The sequence below is a fragment of the Apteryx rowi genome, unplaced genomic scaffold, assembly GCF_003343035.1.
Source record: "Apteryx rowi isolate R43461 unplaced genomic scaffold, aptRow1 scaffold_0, whole genome shotgun sequence".
Classification (NCBI taxonomy): Eukaryota; Metazoa; Chordata; class Aves; order Apterygiformes; family Apterygidae; genus Apteryx; species Apteryx rowi.
Genome location: NW_020447195.1, coordinates 2,122,962 through 2,137,903, shown reverse-complemented (window position 1 = coordinate 2,137,903; position 14,942 = coordinate 2,122,962). Strand labels below are relative to the sequence as shown.

The 14,942-nt window shown below is 39.3% G+C and overlaps 1 protein-coding gene across 1 annotated transcript in view; it reads left to right on the top strand.

The window, feature by feature from the left end:
- The window catches only part of PREX1 (phosphatidylinositol-3,4,5-trisphosphate dependent Rac exchange factor 1), a 191,926-nt gene that overhangs the window by 126,792 nt on the left and 50,192 nt on the right, over window positions 1–14,942 (top strand). Inside the window, exons 12-15 of the mRNA XM_026054773.1 lie at window positions 4,034–4,134; window positions 7,822–7,925; window positions 8,640–8,689; window positions 13,070–13,145. Coding sequence (XP_025910558.1) covers window positions 4,034–4,134; window positions 7,822–7,925; window positions 8,640–8,689; window positions 13,070–13,145 — 331 coding nt within the window. The remainder of the gene's footprint in view (window positions 1–4,033; window positions 4,135–7,821; window positions 7,926–8,639; window positions 8,690–13,069; window positions 13,146–14,942) is intronic.

Sequence of the window (14,942 nt, the reverse complement as noted above, 5' to 3'; positions counted from 1 at the left end):
TTCTCTTGGCCTTTGGATATCTGATAACATCCAGTGATTCAAGAAAGAAAATGTGGTTGTAGAAAAAAAACATGAACTACCTCGAATCACTTGGAAATATCACATGAGGCTGTCTATTGAATTTAACTTCAAAAACTGACCAGTTGGACTCTTCAGGTGTGCTGGCATTCAGGCATGTGATATAGTGTGATAGTGATACAGTGTGAAAGATGGGTGTTGGTGCCAATATATGTGTATGATATGCTTGCCACTCTTTTCAGCACCACAGTAAATTGACTGCAAAATCTTGAGCTGTATTGAGCTTGTAATAGGGAGTATCTATCAATCTTAGGAGACATTTCAAGCATATCTGGTCAGATTGCACAAACCTGGATGAGTTGGATTTTACTGCATATTTCTTGAATAGAAACCTACCTCTTCTAATCCCTAATTTCAGAGGTATAGCTGGGAGCATGGCAGCACTGAGAATTGAAGATACTCTCAATTATACTGGAGAACTACATAGGACAAGATAAATACTAATGAAACGTAAATGAAGCTTTGCCACCCACTTTTTGACTCAACTTGGGCTGAGCAGAGCTGAGTATTTGGTTTAGCCTCAATTTATGCTTAGCCAGAACTTTCTAAACACCTCTCTTCCTGCTTTGAGTGCCTTGTATGAAGAAATGATTGGCTGTGTGGGTGAGAGGAGAACTGTGGATACCATTTATCTCCATTTTAGCAAGGCTTTTGATGCAGTTTCTCAAAGTGTCCTCCTAGCCGAACTGGGGAGGAATGGACTGGATGGGTTGACTACAGAGTGAGTGACAAACTGGCTGGACTGTCAGGCTCAAATGCTAACGGTTGACAGTTCAAAGTCTGCCTGGCAACCAGGTACAAGTGGCCTTCCTCTGGAGCCAGTAGTGCTTAACATCAACAATCTGGACAATGGGACGAAAAGCACTTCAGAAAATGTGAAGATTTTACCTAACTGGGGGAGAGTGGACAACAGGTTGAACATGGATCATCAGTGTGCCCTTGCAGTGATGAAAGTAAGTGTGTTAGTAGGCTCCCTTCGCAAGAGTATAGCCAGCAGGTCAAGGAAAGTGATTATTTCCCTCTGGTCAGCCCTCGTGAAACTGTCTGTAGGATACTGCATCCAGTTTTGGCCCAGTTCTGGTTAGTGTCTGCCATATGAGGAGAGACTGAAGGAACTGTTTATCCTGGAGAAGAGAAGGCGAAGCAGGATCTAGTTGCAGTCTTCTGCTACCTAATGGGCAGTTACAGAGAAAGCAGAGCCTGACTGTTCACAGAAGGACACAAAAAAAGGATGAGAGGCAATGGTTGCAAGTTGAAACAAGGGAAATTCTACTTGGATAAAAGCAAAAAACTTCACCATGAGAGTGGTTAGGCACTGGAACAAGTTATCCAGAGAGGCTGTGGAATCTCTCTTCTTGGAGATTTTCAAAACTCAGCTGGACAAGGCCATGAGCAACTTCATCTAATTTTGAAGTTAGTCCTGCTTTGAGCAGGAGGTTAGACTATATGGCTTTCAGTTGTCCCTTCCAAACCAAATTTTTCTGTGATTCTGTAATAAAGTTCTGCCTTCATCTTCTACATCTTAAGATGAGAGTATTCAAAATAAATTACATATAATGAGACAAACACCATAGACTCCACCAGAGTGTTTCCACTTCTCTTTTTCCTCCATCCCATAGAGGGATGCCTTTTTCTGAGGCATTTAGTGCTGTTCCGTGCCACTCAGAAGACATCCTGAGCAGAGGAAGCAGGAGCCTGGTCCCAGAAACCTGTAGGAGATTGAATTGGATGCTGGAAGCCTACAGTACTCTCTAAGCACAATATGAAAACAAAACTCAGTTGCATGTACTTGCAAAGTTATTTCAACTGTGCAAAGAAAGAATCCAGATACTGTGGTTGGCTTGCTGGCCATTTGTACATGTGGTTACTCGATCTCTGTGTGCATTCACGGTAACTGAATACATGCAAATCCCCATGCCCAACAAATGGATGAAGTGAAAATTCCATCATCCTGTAGACTTTTTGATTGTCTGTAGAGTACTATAATTGCCTTCAGACAGATGCTTTTTTGGCAACAGTGCAGCATATGCCAAAAAACCTCTTAAAATATTTCTAGATCATGCACTTTTCAGAGTTTATGAAGCCTTCAGAGCAAGCGCTTACTAATTTTGCTCATGAATCAGATGCCACAGAAATCTTAAAGTAGCTCTTAAGAAAACAATCCTATAGCTCTGAAGCTTCGGGGACTTGGGAGCAGCATTCAGTTATTTTCCCTTTTTAGCTTTGAGTTTCAAACTTTAAGACGACTGCTTTACTCTGAGGATACCAATAAGCTCTGGGGACGCGGTTCAACATGAAAGAAGCAGGAAGGCTGAAAGAGTGGTAATGTTCCACTTAGATTTTGGGGAAGTGGTTTAAGTGCTGTAAACAGTCATAGACCCATTGCACTCAATGAAAAGTGTATAGCACCTGCAGGTCTACCCTGGGCTCTTAACGATTATGGTCACTGGTCAGCATGTCTGGGATGGGGCACTCCACAGAGTAGTAGGTAGCAGATCTTGTATTACCAGTAATGGGAATGGAAGATCAATCTTACTTCTCCTCCCTCTTTAGTTTATATTCTATATTTTTGCCTTAAAATGATTCTAAAAATGTTCTAAATTACTGGGAAATTGAGACCAAGCTTTCCTTAGAAGATACCAAGCCTGACTCATCACTACAGTACTCTGATTTTAGGAGTTTTACAAAACTGCTGGTTTCCATGGGATTCCCCTGGCATAGCTGAATAGGTTCTGCTGCTTTTTCTTCACTATGACAGTTATAGAGTAGCCTCTCAGCAGACTGAAAGTGGTGGTGGTTGTTGTTGTTATTTTAAAGGCAAAATACAAATGCTGCCTACAACTTAGATGAGTCAGCTCTGATAAACATAAAGAGACTAAAAATACTGTATTCAGAGCCCACAACTGGAGGCATGGATGCTGGTTTTGATAAGCAGCAACCCTCTGCACATTGGCAAGTACCCAAGTGGTTTATTGAACTCAGATTTCCCATATGTTGTTCTACTTTCAAATATTCCTTTTGTTCTTTTCTATGAATTTAGCACATTTCTAGTATAATCCCTAATTAACCCAGCAAACAAATCGGGTCCCCCTAGAGCTTTGCCAGTGCTGCATTCATCAGGCTTGTAATGTCCATTTTTCTGTACCTACTGTTTTTAATTGAGTAACATCCTACATGTCTATCCATTTTTAGCTTTTTTTTCTGCCATATGTGCAGCACTGCCCCTCACCAGAGAGAGGTTTTGTTTTGTGCTGCATGTGCAGACAGACTTAGCACCTTTGGCTATAAACTAGAAGCATCATTTATGTATCTACCAAGCACCAGCTCCAGTAAATTACCTTAAATTAACCTGTCAGTGGGACTTGCCCTGTTCTGTGCTTGAATTCAGTGAGTTTGAATCTTCTGTCATAAGTCCTAGTGTGATTCTATTAAAGCCAATGCAATTACACCACTGAGGAAAAAAATCAGACCCAGTGAAGACAAACATATGTAATTAATTCAGACCATGGACATTGCTTGGAGGGATAGTTTGGATGGAAGTAGCTGTTTCCTTTCATGTGCAACTCATTGTTTTCAAGGGCATCAGTTAATCTTGCTTTTCTGCTCCCCTTTGTATGTCTGGATTGCTCATTAAAATAAGTGTCCGCAGCACCTTTGTAGATCCAGCTAAGCCGTCTTTCCCTTCACATGTCAGCTGATTATGATGAACTAAAAGAATTAGTGGGAAAAGTCCTAGATAGGAGATTTGATTCTTCTGCAGAGTGTTTCATCCAGAAGTATAGGTTATATTCCTCCAGAATGTATCCACCTAGAAGAGGTGTCATAATTTACAAAAGTTTTTGCACTTGCTTCAAGTAGAGAGTCATCTGTGGGTGACTGACGACTTGCAGAGGCATGTATCTGCTTACCTTCAGGGAGGAAAAGCTAATTGCTTCTGTTCTGCTTCCCTTTGCAGTGAGTTTGTATCATGGCTCACAGAGATTGGAGAGATAAGCAAACCAGAGGAAGGGGTCAACCTGGGACAGGCGCTGCTGGAAAATGGAATTATTCATCATGGTAAGTGCTCCATGTCATAAAGAGATGCCAGATTTCAGTAATGCGTGGAAAGAAGGGTGGAAGGGTGGCTGCAGCTGTTCACACGATGTTCAAATGCTTTTCTGTACCATACCCATCAGATCTTCAAAGTATTTAATGACTTTGGTATTAATGGGAATGGGCATATTTATGTCATGGAAGGGGGACTCACTGGGTATTCTGAAGGCATTTATGCCTGCAGTAGCTTGATTTCTCTGCAACATCTCTGCAACACCTGCACACAGACAGGTGTACATTCATTTGCACTTTGTGTGTTTGAAAGTCTTGTCATGATCAGTAAGTATAGCTTTCCATGTGAAACATCAGCAATAAAGAAGATAGTCGAGCAGTGCTGTTTTAGAATGGGGCATAGGTATGAACAGAGTGAGGAGCTCCAGATGCTGGTCATTCTTTCTAGTGAGATTACCCATTATAAAGAAAAGAGATGATGGAGAATTTGTTACAGGATTTGTTCTTTCCAGATTATTTTGCAAGAGTGTCTCTTTAAAACAGTAATGTATCATATTTATTCATCAAACTGAGCAGATGACCTTGAAGTCCTTGAAGTCTTGTGGTGGATATTTTAGAAGCATAGGATAGTTCATGCAAGTGTTGCATGAACAAAGCAGCACAGGATGTCTGTTTGAAAATCTTCTGTGCTACCTGCCTTTCTGCTAAAAAGCAGGACTTTCTCCTGCTTTTTATGACCTTTAAATCTAGGCTTCTCCTTCTGTTTCCTATCATTTTCACGTTTCACAATGCAGACTGAGCAACACAGTCATATTCTATTTAAACAGCAAATGCCTTAATTTCAACTTTCAGGTGAGTTTAGCTGCAAAATGCACATCAAAGCAATAAGCCTTATAGGTCTTACGTCACCAGTGGTCTGCATTTCCTTACAATCTCTTGGAAACCAATTTAAATAGAGGAACCATTTAATTAGGCTAGTATTGCTTTAATCTTTTGGCATCACAGCTCCACAAACTTGTCTTCCAGGTGACAATAACACTGTTAAGGAATACTGTCTGTTATCTTTGCTTAACTAAAACACAGAGAAATCACTCTTGCCACTAATATTAGCATCTCCATAATCCTTCATGCACATATATTTCCACCCCCAAGTACCAAGACATACTCTCAGGCACTCAGACTTTGAAGTGCCAGAAACTGGAAAGAACTTGGTGCTTATTTAGGTAACAAAATAAGAGTCCAGTTTTGCAAAAGTGTATAGGGAGAAGCATATCATGTCACATTCATGTCAGACTCTGTATGTGTCAGCTCAAATACATTGAACTCTTTTGAGTAGTTGGCCATAACTGTGGCTTTGGAGAACTTAAACACTATGGCCCCCTTTGCACAAAGAATGCTCTTTTGCACTCACACCCTTGCCTGCCTACATCTTGAATGTGTGCACTTGCACTGTCAATGCATAAAGCTCTTCTGAGACTTGTTATTCCATCATGACTCTTTACCCTGCCATAACTTCATACTCTGACCATGTCATCAGTGCCCTTTTTCTCCAAATACAAATTTACAGTTCAAAGAAAGTCATGCCCATCCAAACACCCTGAGCAAGATGCATATGATTTGATTTTAATGTTGCCTTTACTTAGAGCTCCTGATGTCACTGTCTGCAATGACAGTTATTGCTAGATATTAGGATATATTTGCAACTCTGCATTTAGTTAAGGAAATATCCCTTGAAACTTTGGTAAATCATTAGACAAGAATAGTGTCTCATTATGTGTCTCCTAATGTAGCAAGAACATAAAACCAGTGCACCAGCCCTTACCCCTACTCTACATTAGGCAATATATTTTATCTTTTGTTTTCACTTGGCATAACGTTACTGTCAGCTGGAAACTGCTGATCTCTCAGCCTGCTTGAGGAACAGGGCCAAAGAAGATTGCTCAGTGACAGAGTGCTGAGCTCTGTCCATTTTATCACTCCATTTCCTCTGTCTCCCCTTGAATTCTGGCTCTTTTATCTGGAGTTGCTGATGTGTAAGTCCTGGTACCCATCACAGAAAGCAGAAATGATCAGAACCTGATCTGCTATGTGCCAGACACAGAAGACCAAAAGGTACTTTCTGCAGACCTGGTTCTCAACTGGATTTAGAAATACAAAACCCAGAGCATGCAGACTCTCAAAGACATCAATAGCTAACACAGACTACGAATTCCACCATATACAAAAGGATATACACCTGATCCTGCACATTTACTGTCTGAAATTTAGGAAAATATCACCAAAAGCAGGAGGAATCTTCATTATAATACTCACAGACCAGGATGTCCTATGAAATGAAGACAAGTCCCCAGAATTTCTAGTCTCTGCCTTCTAAACAATTGTCCTAGCTCCTCTGCGAGGGGAATACTAAATGGTCAGCCAGTGCAACCAGCTGTGTCAAGCTAGTCAAACTCAAGCTAAGATGCATCTTAAATAGCGTAAATCCATATTTCTTGTCAGTTCAAATGCTTTGCCTACGCTATGAAAGACTGCAACCAAAATGTTTGTGGGTGCTCCACCACAAAGGCCTGGCTATTTTGTTCCATTGGCAAGGCAGGGAAGACTACAATGACTAAGCTACCCTTCCTTATCCACTGTTTGCTTTGGCTGCTGTTCTCTAGATATCCTCCTCCTTTGTTTCTCTACGTAGTCGTAAACTGGTCTCCATTAAATTAATCTGTGAACAATGTCATTTCTACACTAGTTATTATGATATCTGAAAGACACATTATTGCTTACTTCAAATTTGAATGCTCATTGGCACCTATCAGTTAAATTACCACTTATTTAGTAATCAGTGAAACAAATAATTTCTACCAATTAGATTATTACCTTCAGTATGAGGGTTTCCCTCCTACATGTTCTCTTAAAATGCTTTACATTTGAACAGAGACAGAATAAACCTATATATAATTGCATACGGACTTCAACCCTCTTCTGATGATTTGGCCCGTTGGATAGATCTATATGAAACTGGATATGAATTCAACTCTTTTCTGATTTGGGCCAATGCTCCTTTTGAAGGTGTTGCTTATCACACTGAAGCATCTTTTGTGTGCTTGCCTTTAAAGCCTATTAGTATATAGCATGACCCAGTAAGATTTTAACTGCACTCCTGTAGAGCAGCTACTCTGGCAAAAAAGAAGCAGTCTCTTGAAAGTACGTTTAATTTTTAGAAGGAACTCTGTATTAAATACAAGAACCGTGGTAGAAGTATACCTCTAACAGCTGCAGTTCATTCCACTGCAATGCTCTGTGCTTATGGAATTGCAGAGCTGTGGCATTAGTGCTGAGATAAATGGTGTGGGATTTTGGAGGCATTTGTTTCAAAACACATTGGAAAAAGTCAGAAGATCCTGATTACCTTCACTAGGGCTGCTTCCAAAGATGTAAATAAACTGAATCTGGTGTAAAAGAAAGAAATGTCAGTGTTTATTGGAGATGTACTATTCAGAAAACTGTTCTTGTTGGTGGAGCCATTCAGAAATGTATGCACATATGCATATACATGCACAAGAAGGGGAAATGTGAAGAACTGAGTCCTTTCTTCAGAAATCAGCTAATCTTTAGGTATAGAAGTGTGTATGGCCAAGTGCATGGCCTCTGAAGGACATACCAGGGGAAAAAAGACAGGTTTTAGTTACTGTACTGATGTTTTAGTTTCAGATAAGCACCAGTTTAAGAATGAGCAGGTGATGTACAGATTTCGCTATGATGATGGAACCTACAAGCCAAGAAGTGAATTGGAAGACATCATGTCCAAGGTTTGTGTTATCAGTCTTAGCTGGAACCTAATAATCTGCATAATAACCATGAAAAGAGTTTGCTCTACCTCTAAATGTCGGTGATCTGTTGTATAGGAGATGCCTACCGCTTTTTACTTTTGTTGTATTAAGCTATCCATCCTAATGCTGTAGGAGACACTCACTCTAGGAAGAAGAAGCTGAGCTTAGCAATAAATATCAATGCACTTGTGAGTGCACCCAGGGTTTCTGATTACAATCCTAATATAGTAACAAAAGGTCTTAAAAGAAGACATTGGCCATAACACAGTATGTCTGTTGAAGATCTGGTCATGATAATTTAGGGAGATAGTAAAGATCAATATTGAACTGCAGTTTCTCATAATTATATTTGTCAAATGAGTTCTGTTGATCTCGTATCTGTGCATACTGTTTAATAAATTGGACTCCTTCTTATGCACATCAGTTCATAGGCTGATTGTGAGGAAGGATTAATAGAGAAAATGTTGGAAGGGAAGAGATTAAGATAAAAGAAGAGATTTTTCAATTTCTGGAGGTCAGGAAAGAGGAAAGAATGTTTGACAAAGAGAGATAAGAGTTTAGAAAAACAGTTAGTTGGTAGATAATTCTGGCTGAGTAGAGACCTCAGTGTCCAGGTTTTGCTAGCTTCAGCTAGTCAGTGGGTTTTTTTTGAAAAGAAAAAGCTGATAATACCATGTATCTTTTCTTCTTCAGGGTGTGAGACTTTACTGTCGACTACACTGTCTATATACTCCAGTGGTAAAGTAAGTTCATCTTGATGATCCCCTTGTGTATACTATCTGGCTTTGTTAAAGTGATGACATGTTGCCATTGAAATCTTTCTTCTTTCTCCTTGCAACCTGTAATAAACATTTTCTTGGCTCTTTTACTATATCTCCACTGTTTGAATCTGTAGTTGTACTTCTGCTGGAGGATGCTGGAACTGTACCCTGGGAGCGTGAAAGGCTAGTTTCACGCTCTTCCTGGAGTTTGCTTCCTCCATCAGTCCACAGGAGCTGTTAGCATGGCACAAGTTTATTTGTTTACCCTGACATTTTCTGTGAATTAAAGTGAGTGCAATTAATAAGTGACTACTGATTCAGGGCAGACTGTGTAGTGCAATTGTAGCTGCTGTATTACTTGGGCTATGGAAAATGTAGACAGATACTAAAGGGATGTAGACAGATGTTAAAGTGATGTAAACAGATGCCAATATAATGCTAGGATTCTTTCATTTAGAGAACTCTAAATGAACAAAAACCAATCTGAAGTGGAACACAACCTGAAGCTAATTTGAAAAAACCCTGAATATTTTGGATGGAATCTTCAGAAGTTGGCTCTGTATAAATAAATGCTAAAGAATAGAGCTAATCTGCAGGCACTAGTTAACTATCTTCCCAGACCCCAGGAGATGATTTTCAGATGTTGTTGCCTTGCTGTGACATCAAATGAATATTTCTGGCCTGTGACAGAAACCAGCCTGAACTACATGGGTGTTCTGTTTAGCTACCCGTGATTGAGAATTGGGCATTTTCATTCAGCAGAGCTTCATTTTAAGGTACAGAAAAACTGGCGATGAAGAGAAAACCTCAGGTGGGCATGGCTGGAATCCCAAATTCAACAAAGTTAACCTCTTCTTATACAACCTCCGAGCTGTACAACAGATGTTTCACTGAGAAATAGATGTTATTGTCATGCTAAAAGTAGCTACAAAGATAGATGCAGTTCATCAATCATAAGTCTGCCTAATTAGATCTCTGTGTGTTGTTGGGTTGGTTTGTTTGTTTGTTTTGGCCATTCTACAGTAATGTAGATCTCAGCCCAAAGGGTAAGGAGAGAGCAGTAGAGGGTGATGCAGCTCTGGGTAGGCAAAATAGTGATGTATATGCATGTGTATTTGCACATGTGCATTTCATCTCTTAAGACAGTAATTCACATGCAAAGTAGGAATAATTGTAAATGAAGCTGAAAAAATGTCTCTGACCTCAGGGTACCCACAGACTGAGAGGGATATAGACTTGTGCTTTAGGGATTGGCAAGGAGAAAATTACCACAAGCCTGTCTTGTGGTATTTTATCAATGTGCTATTTTTGTAATAGGAAGATTCTCCAGCTGAGATTCTATGTCAGGATTAATCTGTGTTAATTACAGCATGAATGTAAACTGTGTATGATCAATGAAAAATTACAAACTCTCAGAAGTTTTAGTATCCTTCTGGATAGACTTATATTTTAAGTATGTTCAGGCTCTTCTTCTGGCCATTGGCTTTCCTACTTGCCCTTCCTTCCATTTCCCTGAGAGACCTGAATCTCCCAGGCTCTCATCCTTTCATGTCTTCTTGTCATGTCTTTTTGCCTTTGACAAGCCTAACATGTTTCAGGAGCCAGCTTTTAGGTGACAGCCTATTGTGCAAAGCCTATTACTTTCTGATCTGTCTGTGGTCCACTACTTTGTTTGGCCTCTTCAGATTGCTGATCCCTGCAATCATACTAGCAAGGTCGATAAAACCTTGCACCTTTTCATGGTGCAACTTCCCTTCGAAAAAAGCAGGAAAACTGCTTTGAGTACCTGGTGTATGTACCAATAGGATCTGGAGGAATCGTAAAGTACACAAGTCACTTATTTTGTTTACATCCTTGGAACAAAACCTTGCTTGGTTCTCTTCCCTGGAAACTTGGGAGTTTCCATGTAGCAGTTGCCTTTAAAATTTTCTTTAAATAAACCCTGACACTTATGTGCTTTGAGGACAATATGATGTACTCCCCCACCCCCAGCAACAAAGCGTGTTACTTTGGAGAATGATACATAAAAAGTAAAATGTATAGAATAGTGTTGGATGTAGAGAAGGTTCTGAATATGTCTCTCATCTACTTCAGGTGGAAGTTGTGAGGGTGGGAGAACTTGCTCCACACATACATGTGTGATGGACAATACTTCAGTGTGTAGATGGTCTAGAGCATGTGAAGCATCATTTTCCTTTAATCTGTGTGAGGCAGTGAGGTTCTGCAGGAAGTTCAAGGATTCCCACATCCATATTTGACTATTCAACAGCAGTTCATGGACCTGGGTAACACTTTATGGTTGCTGCTCCACTCTTGTTAGGGATAGATTGAAATGGGGGAAAAGTCAGTGAGTTAATGTTAAAATATTCATCCTGACAAGCATTTAAATACAAGCAGTGAAAGACTGGGCCTTGGACCAAGATCCTAATGGCAGTGAAATATTAGCTTATTCAAAGCTCTAACTCTATGTCAGCATCCATATTAAAATGCTGGGAGTTGCTTCTCAGAATCTGGAAACCCCTACTCGTTAGTACTCAATTTTAATACTTTCCTTTATTGTTCTGACATTTCAAAAACACATTTTCTCATGATAAGAGTGTGCGAGGAAAAATTGCACAGAGAACGCCCACAGTTTTGTGCTGGGCTTAGCACATTACTGGAAGACAAGCTGAAAAATGTATGTAAGTACTATGAGGAAAGCTTTTGTTCTGAGCATACATATTTCTGGAAATGCTGTCATGATTTTTTTCAAGTTCTGGAAGTCCTGCTTCCCTTTCTAATTTCTCACACCCTGAGTTGTGCAAACACACAGGCATTTCTGCTGCACTCATTTACAGAAGCCAGTCACAACATATTTGTATCTGTAGATGATCAGTGAAAAGAAAACATGGGTAGGATGAATTTTAGATCGTTGTTTGATTTTAGATTTTTAGAAAAAGGGGAATATCAAATGGTGTGGTGCTAATGAAAGAGGTTGATTTGGCAGAACCAAAGACTAAAATCTTCTCTGGGGTTGCAAAATAGATACATCCGGACTCTAAAACAGTTACAGGGGCTGTGAAAGTGTCCCTCCACAGTCGTGCCAGTGGAGTTCAAGCTTGAAATAGTGGACCACATCCAGGGGTGAGAGAGGAATTAATTCTCCATTGCCCGTTCAGCATTTGGCCTCTCGGCTGAGACTCTCAACAAGAGGGAGCAGCCAATTAATGTGAATTAATTGTGGTAATACCTTTTGTGATGTGGAACTAGGAATTGCATCAAGACCACCCAAATTTCTTCACACAGGCAGTGAACAGCCTTAAAACGGAAAGAACTTTTCGTACGCTCATGAGCTGGATTAAATCCAGTGACCTGGAGGTGAAAGGTGTTCAAGCCAGGGTACTGAGCCACGTAATCCTCTTACTTTAAAGAATTTTGATACAAACATATTTGATAAGAGATGAAAAGCATCAACTATCTCCATGTTCTGAGAAGAGGAATGGAAGAAACCTGCAAAATGCAGCAAGTTACAACGAGGTTTCTTTTCCTGATTTCAGAAACAGTGGTCCTCCCAACAAGGGCTGAGTGAGAGATCGTGCAAGTTGTGTTACAAGATCTAAATGCCAACACGTCTACTTTTTAATTTACAAAAGCTGAAATTGTCTTATGCCATAAAAGATCACTGTGCTCTATTTGTATCTGGCTACTCTGTGATATCCTGCTGAAGGAAGTAAAATATGAACAGGTGCAGAGAATCGGGAGAGTATCTCATGACAGCGTAGGCTAAAAGGTGCTTGATTTAGTGAGGCTGACAAAAAGAGGGCAAAGAGGCAATATGTAAGATGACTGTCTATGAGTACATTGAGGGATAAACATTAGAGAACTATTTAAGCTAGTGACTGTGGCTGACTGCGAGCCAGAATATGTAAACTGGACATGAATGCATGAATGCAACCTGAAGATGACTTTCAGCCAAGAATGAGGTTTCCAAAAGGAGTTGTAGTGGCAGTAAGCTAACCTGAGTTCAAGAAGCTCAATGCAGTTATGAAAGAAACGTACCATTTTCCTCACTGAAGATGGCTTGAAACAATATCTAGAGAAATTTGAAATAATACTGATTTGTATTGTTCTGGAATATCTTTCTAATTCAAGTTCTTAGAAAAGTTTAAAACCAGTCATTTCTTCTAGAAAAATAGAATATCTGCTTCCTATTCTTTGTTTTATTTATTTGTAGCTAGAGGTCTCATTTTTTTTCCCACCTATAATTCTTCTTTTATCCTCAACTTCACAATAGTAGGTCACAAGAGTATACTTAGGTTTAGAGCCTAAAAGAAATATTTACCTTTCTGTACTGATGTTCCCTGAATTCTCTTTCTTAATTAGAGACCGTGACTACCATCTAAAGACCTACAAATCAGTAATCCCTGCCAGTAAGCTAGTGGATTGGCTCATTGTACAGGTAAGCAAATTTTAATATGCTGCTGTCCTTGATAGCTTAATTTTTCAGTTCCATTTAAAAGTAAATAAAACATACTTAGTACAACATAATTAAATATATTCAGATTCTTCAAACTTACACTCATGTTTTCTGTTATTGTTCATTTGGTGAAAACTCAGGATTTGGCAGCATTAAAAAGAAAATACTGCATTAGCCCTAGGAGTGATGAACTGGATTTTCTCAGAGATCTTTTGCATTTCTATTTCCTGTGATTTTGTGAAGACACTCAAAGCAATGTTGATCTCATTTAATCTAGGATAAACATGGTACAATTTCACTGAAGAATTAACTTAGAGTTTTATACCAAATATTCACTGTTGTCTCCTGAAATTGGAGTTGCCCCATATTTACCTTGTAATTACTGAGAAGAGAATGTAGCTTGGGGAATTTAAAATCTAGTGTTGATAGTCTAAAGCAATCTAACATTCTGTTTTCATCTTAAATGATGGTCTGCTTTGGTATCACATTAAGCCCGTGTGTACTGTCAGAATGACATAAAGGGAGGCTAGTGTGAATGAGAATCAGGCCCTGGCAGCCAGGGATGTTGTCTTTCAGAAATGTTTCCTGCAGTTGCATTTGACATCTTTCTACATTAATAAGATAGATAAGATTTCAGGTACTCTGTGCTGAACAGCTGAATGAGAATGGAGTAGTCAATTGCTTTCTTATTAAGAGTATAGAGGAGGACAAACATATTGGCACTGAGATTTTCATATCAGTTGCATGTGATTTAATAGGGTCCTATTCATGGAAACCTGAGATTAAAAAAAAAAAAAGTCTGCCTTGGCCAAAGAGGAGAGATGTAATCAGGCTAATCTGGCCATTATAATAGTTAAACATAGTGCTGTAGGCAGTAGAAAGATTCAGATGGCAAAGTAGAAGATCAGCTCTAGGTCTGGAAAAAGGTAGTTCTTTTCCTTCACTGTTCATTCTGGTACATTAACCCAGCCTTTCATTTTCCTGTTCACTGAACTTGCCTTTACGTTAGGATTGAACCAGATTGTCCTAAAGCCAGAAATGAAGATATAGGAGAATATGTACTTTATTTCATATATATGTATATGCATATACATGCATACAGATGGAAAGACAAGGGAAGATGCTTCTGTGCTTAGTAAAGGGGAACATTGTTAAACTTTTAAATTACTGTCTAGTACTCAGACGAATTCCTGTGTATGTGGCTAAATCAATTTTTGCTTGTAGATCCTTACGAGTAATAACTTGCATGGGGGGTGCTTGAAGTTTTCATACCAGATTGAAATATAGCTACCATTCGTGCTCTGGCTGTACTACCTAACAGCAGATTTTAGTGGGAGCTGTTGAATGCTCAGCTTTTTGCAAAGCAGTGCATTTTTTAAACTGCTCAAATATCAGCTTGTCAGTTCAAATTTAAGCATCTATTTTTGAACATTTTGGTGATGGTTGGTGTCTGATTTGATAACTACACAAGTTACAGAAAAATGCTGGGATATATTTTTTTTCTGTTTCTGACAACCGATATGCATCATGATTTTCATTTGGAAATGGTGCCCAAAAAGTGAGGACTATTGTTTCTGTTAGATTTAATGACACAAGGATGACTATTTTGAAGGACAGAGTCTCTGATTTCTGTTTGCAATTTAGAGTATAAATGCCAGTGGGACCCTTCCCTAATAAGAAAGCTGTTTTTCATTTCCTTGACCTTTACAAATATTCATAAGACTGAACGGTGTGTAAGACTAGGGACTTTTTTATTCAAAGAAATGATGTTAACTATAT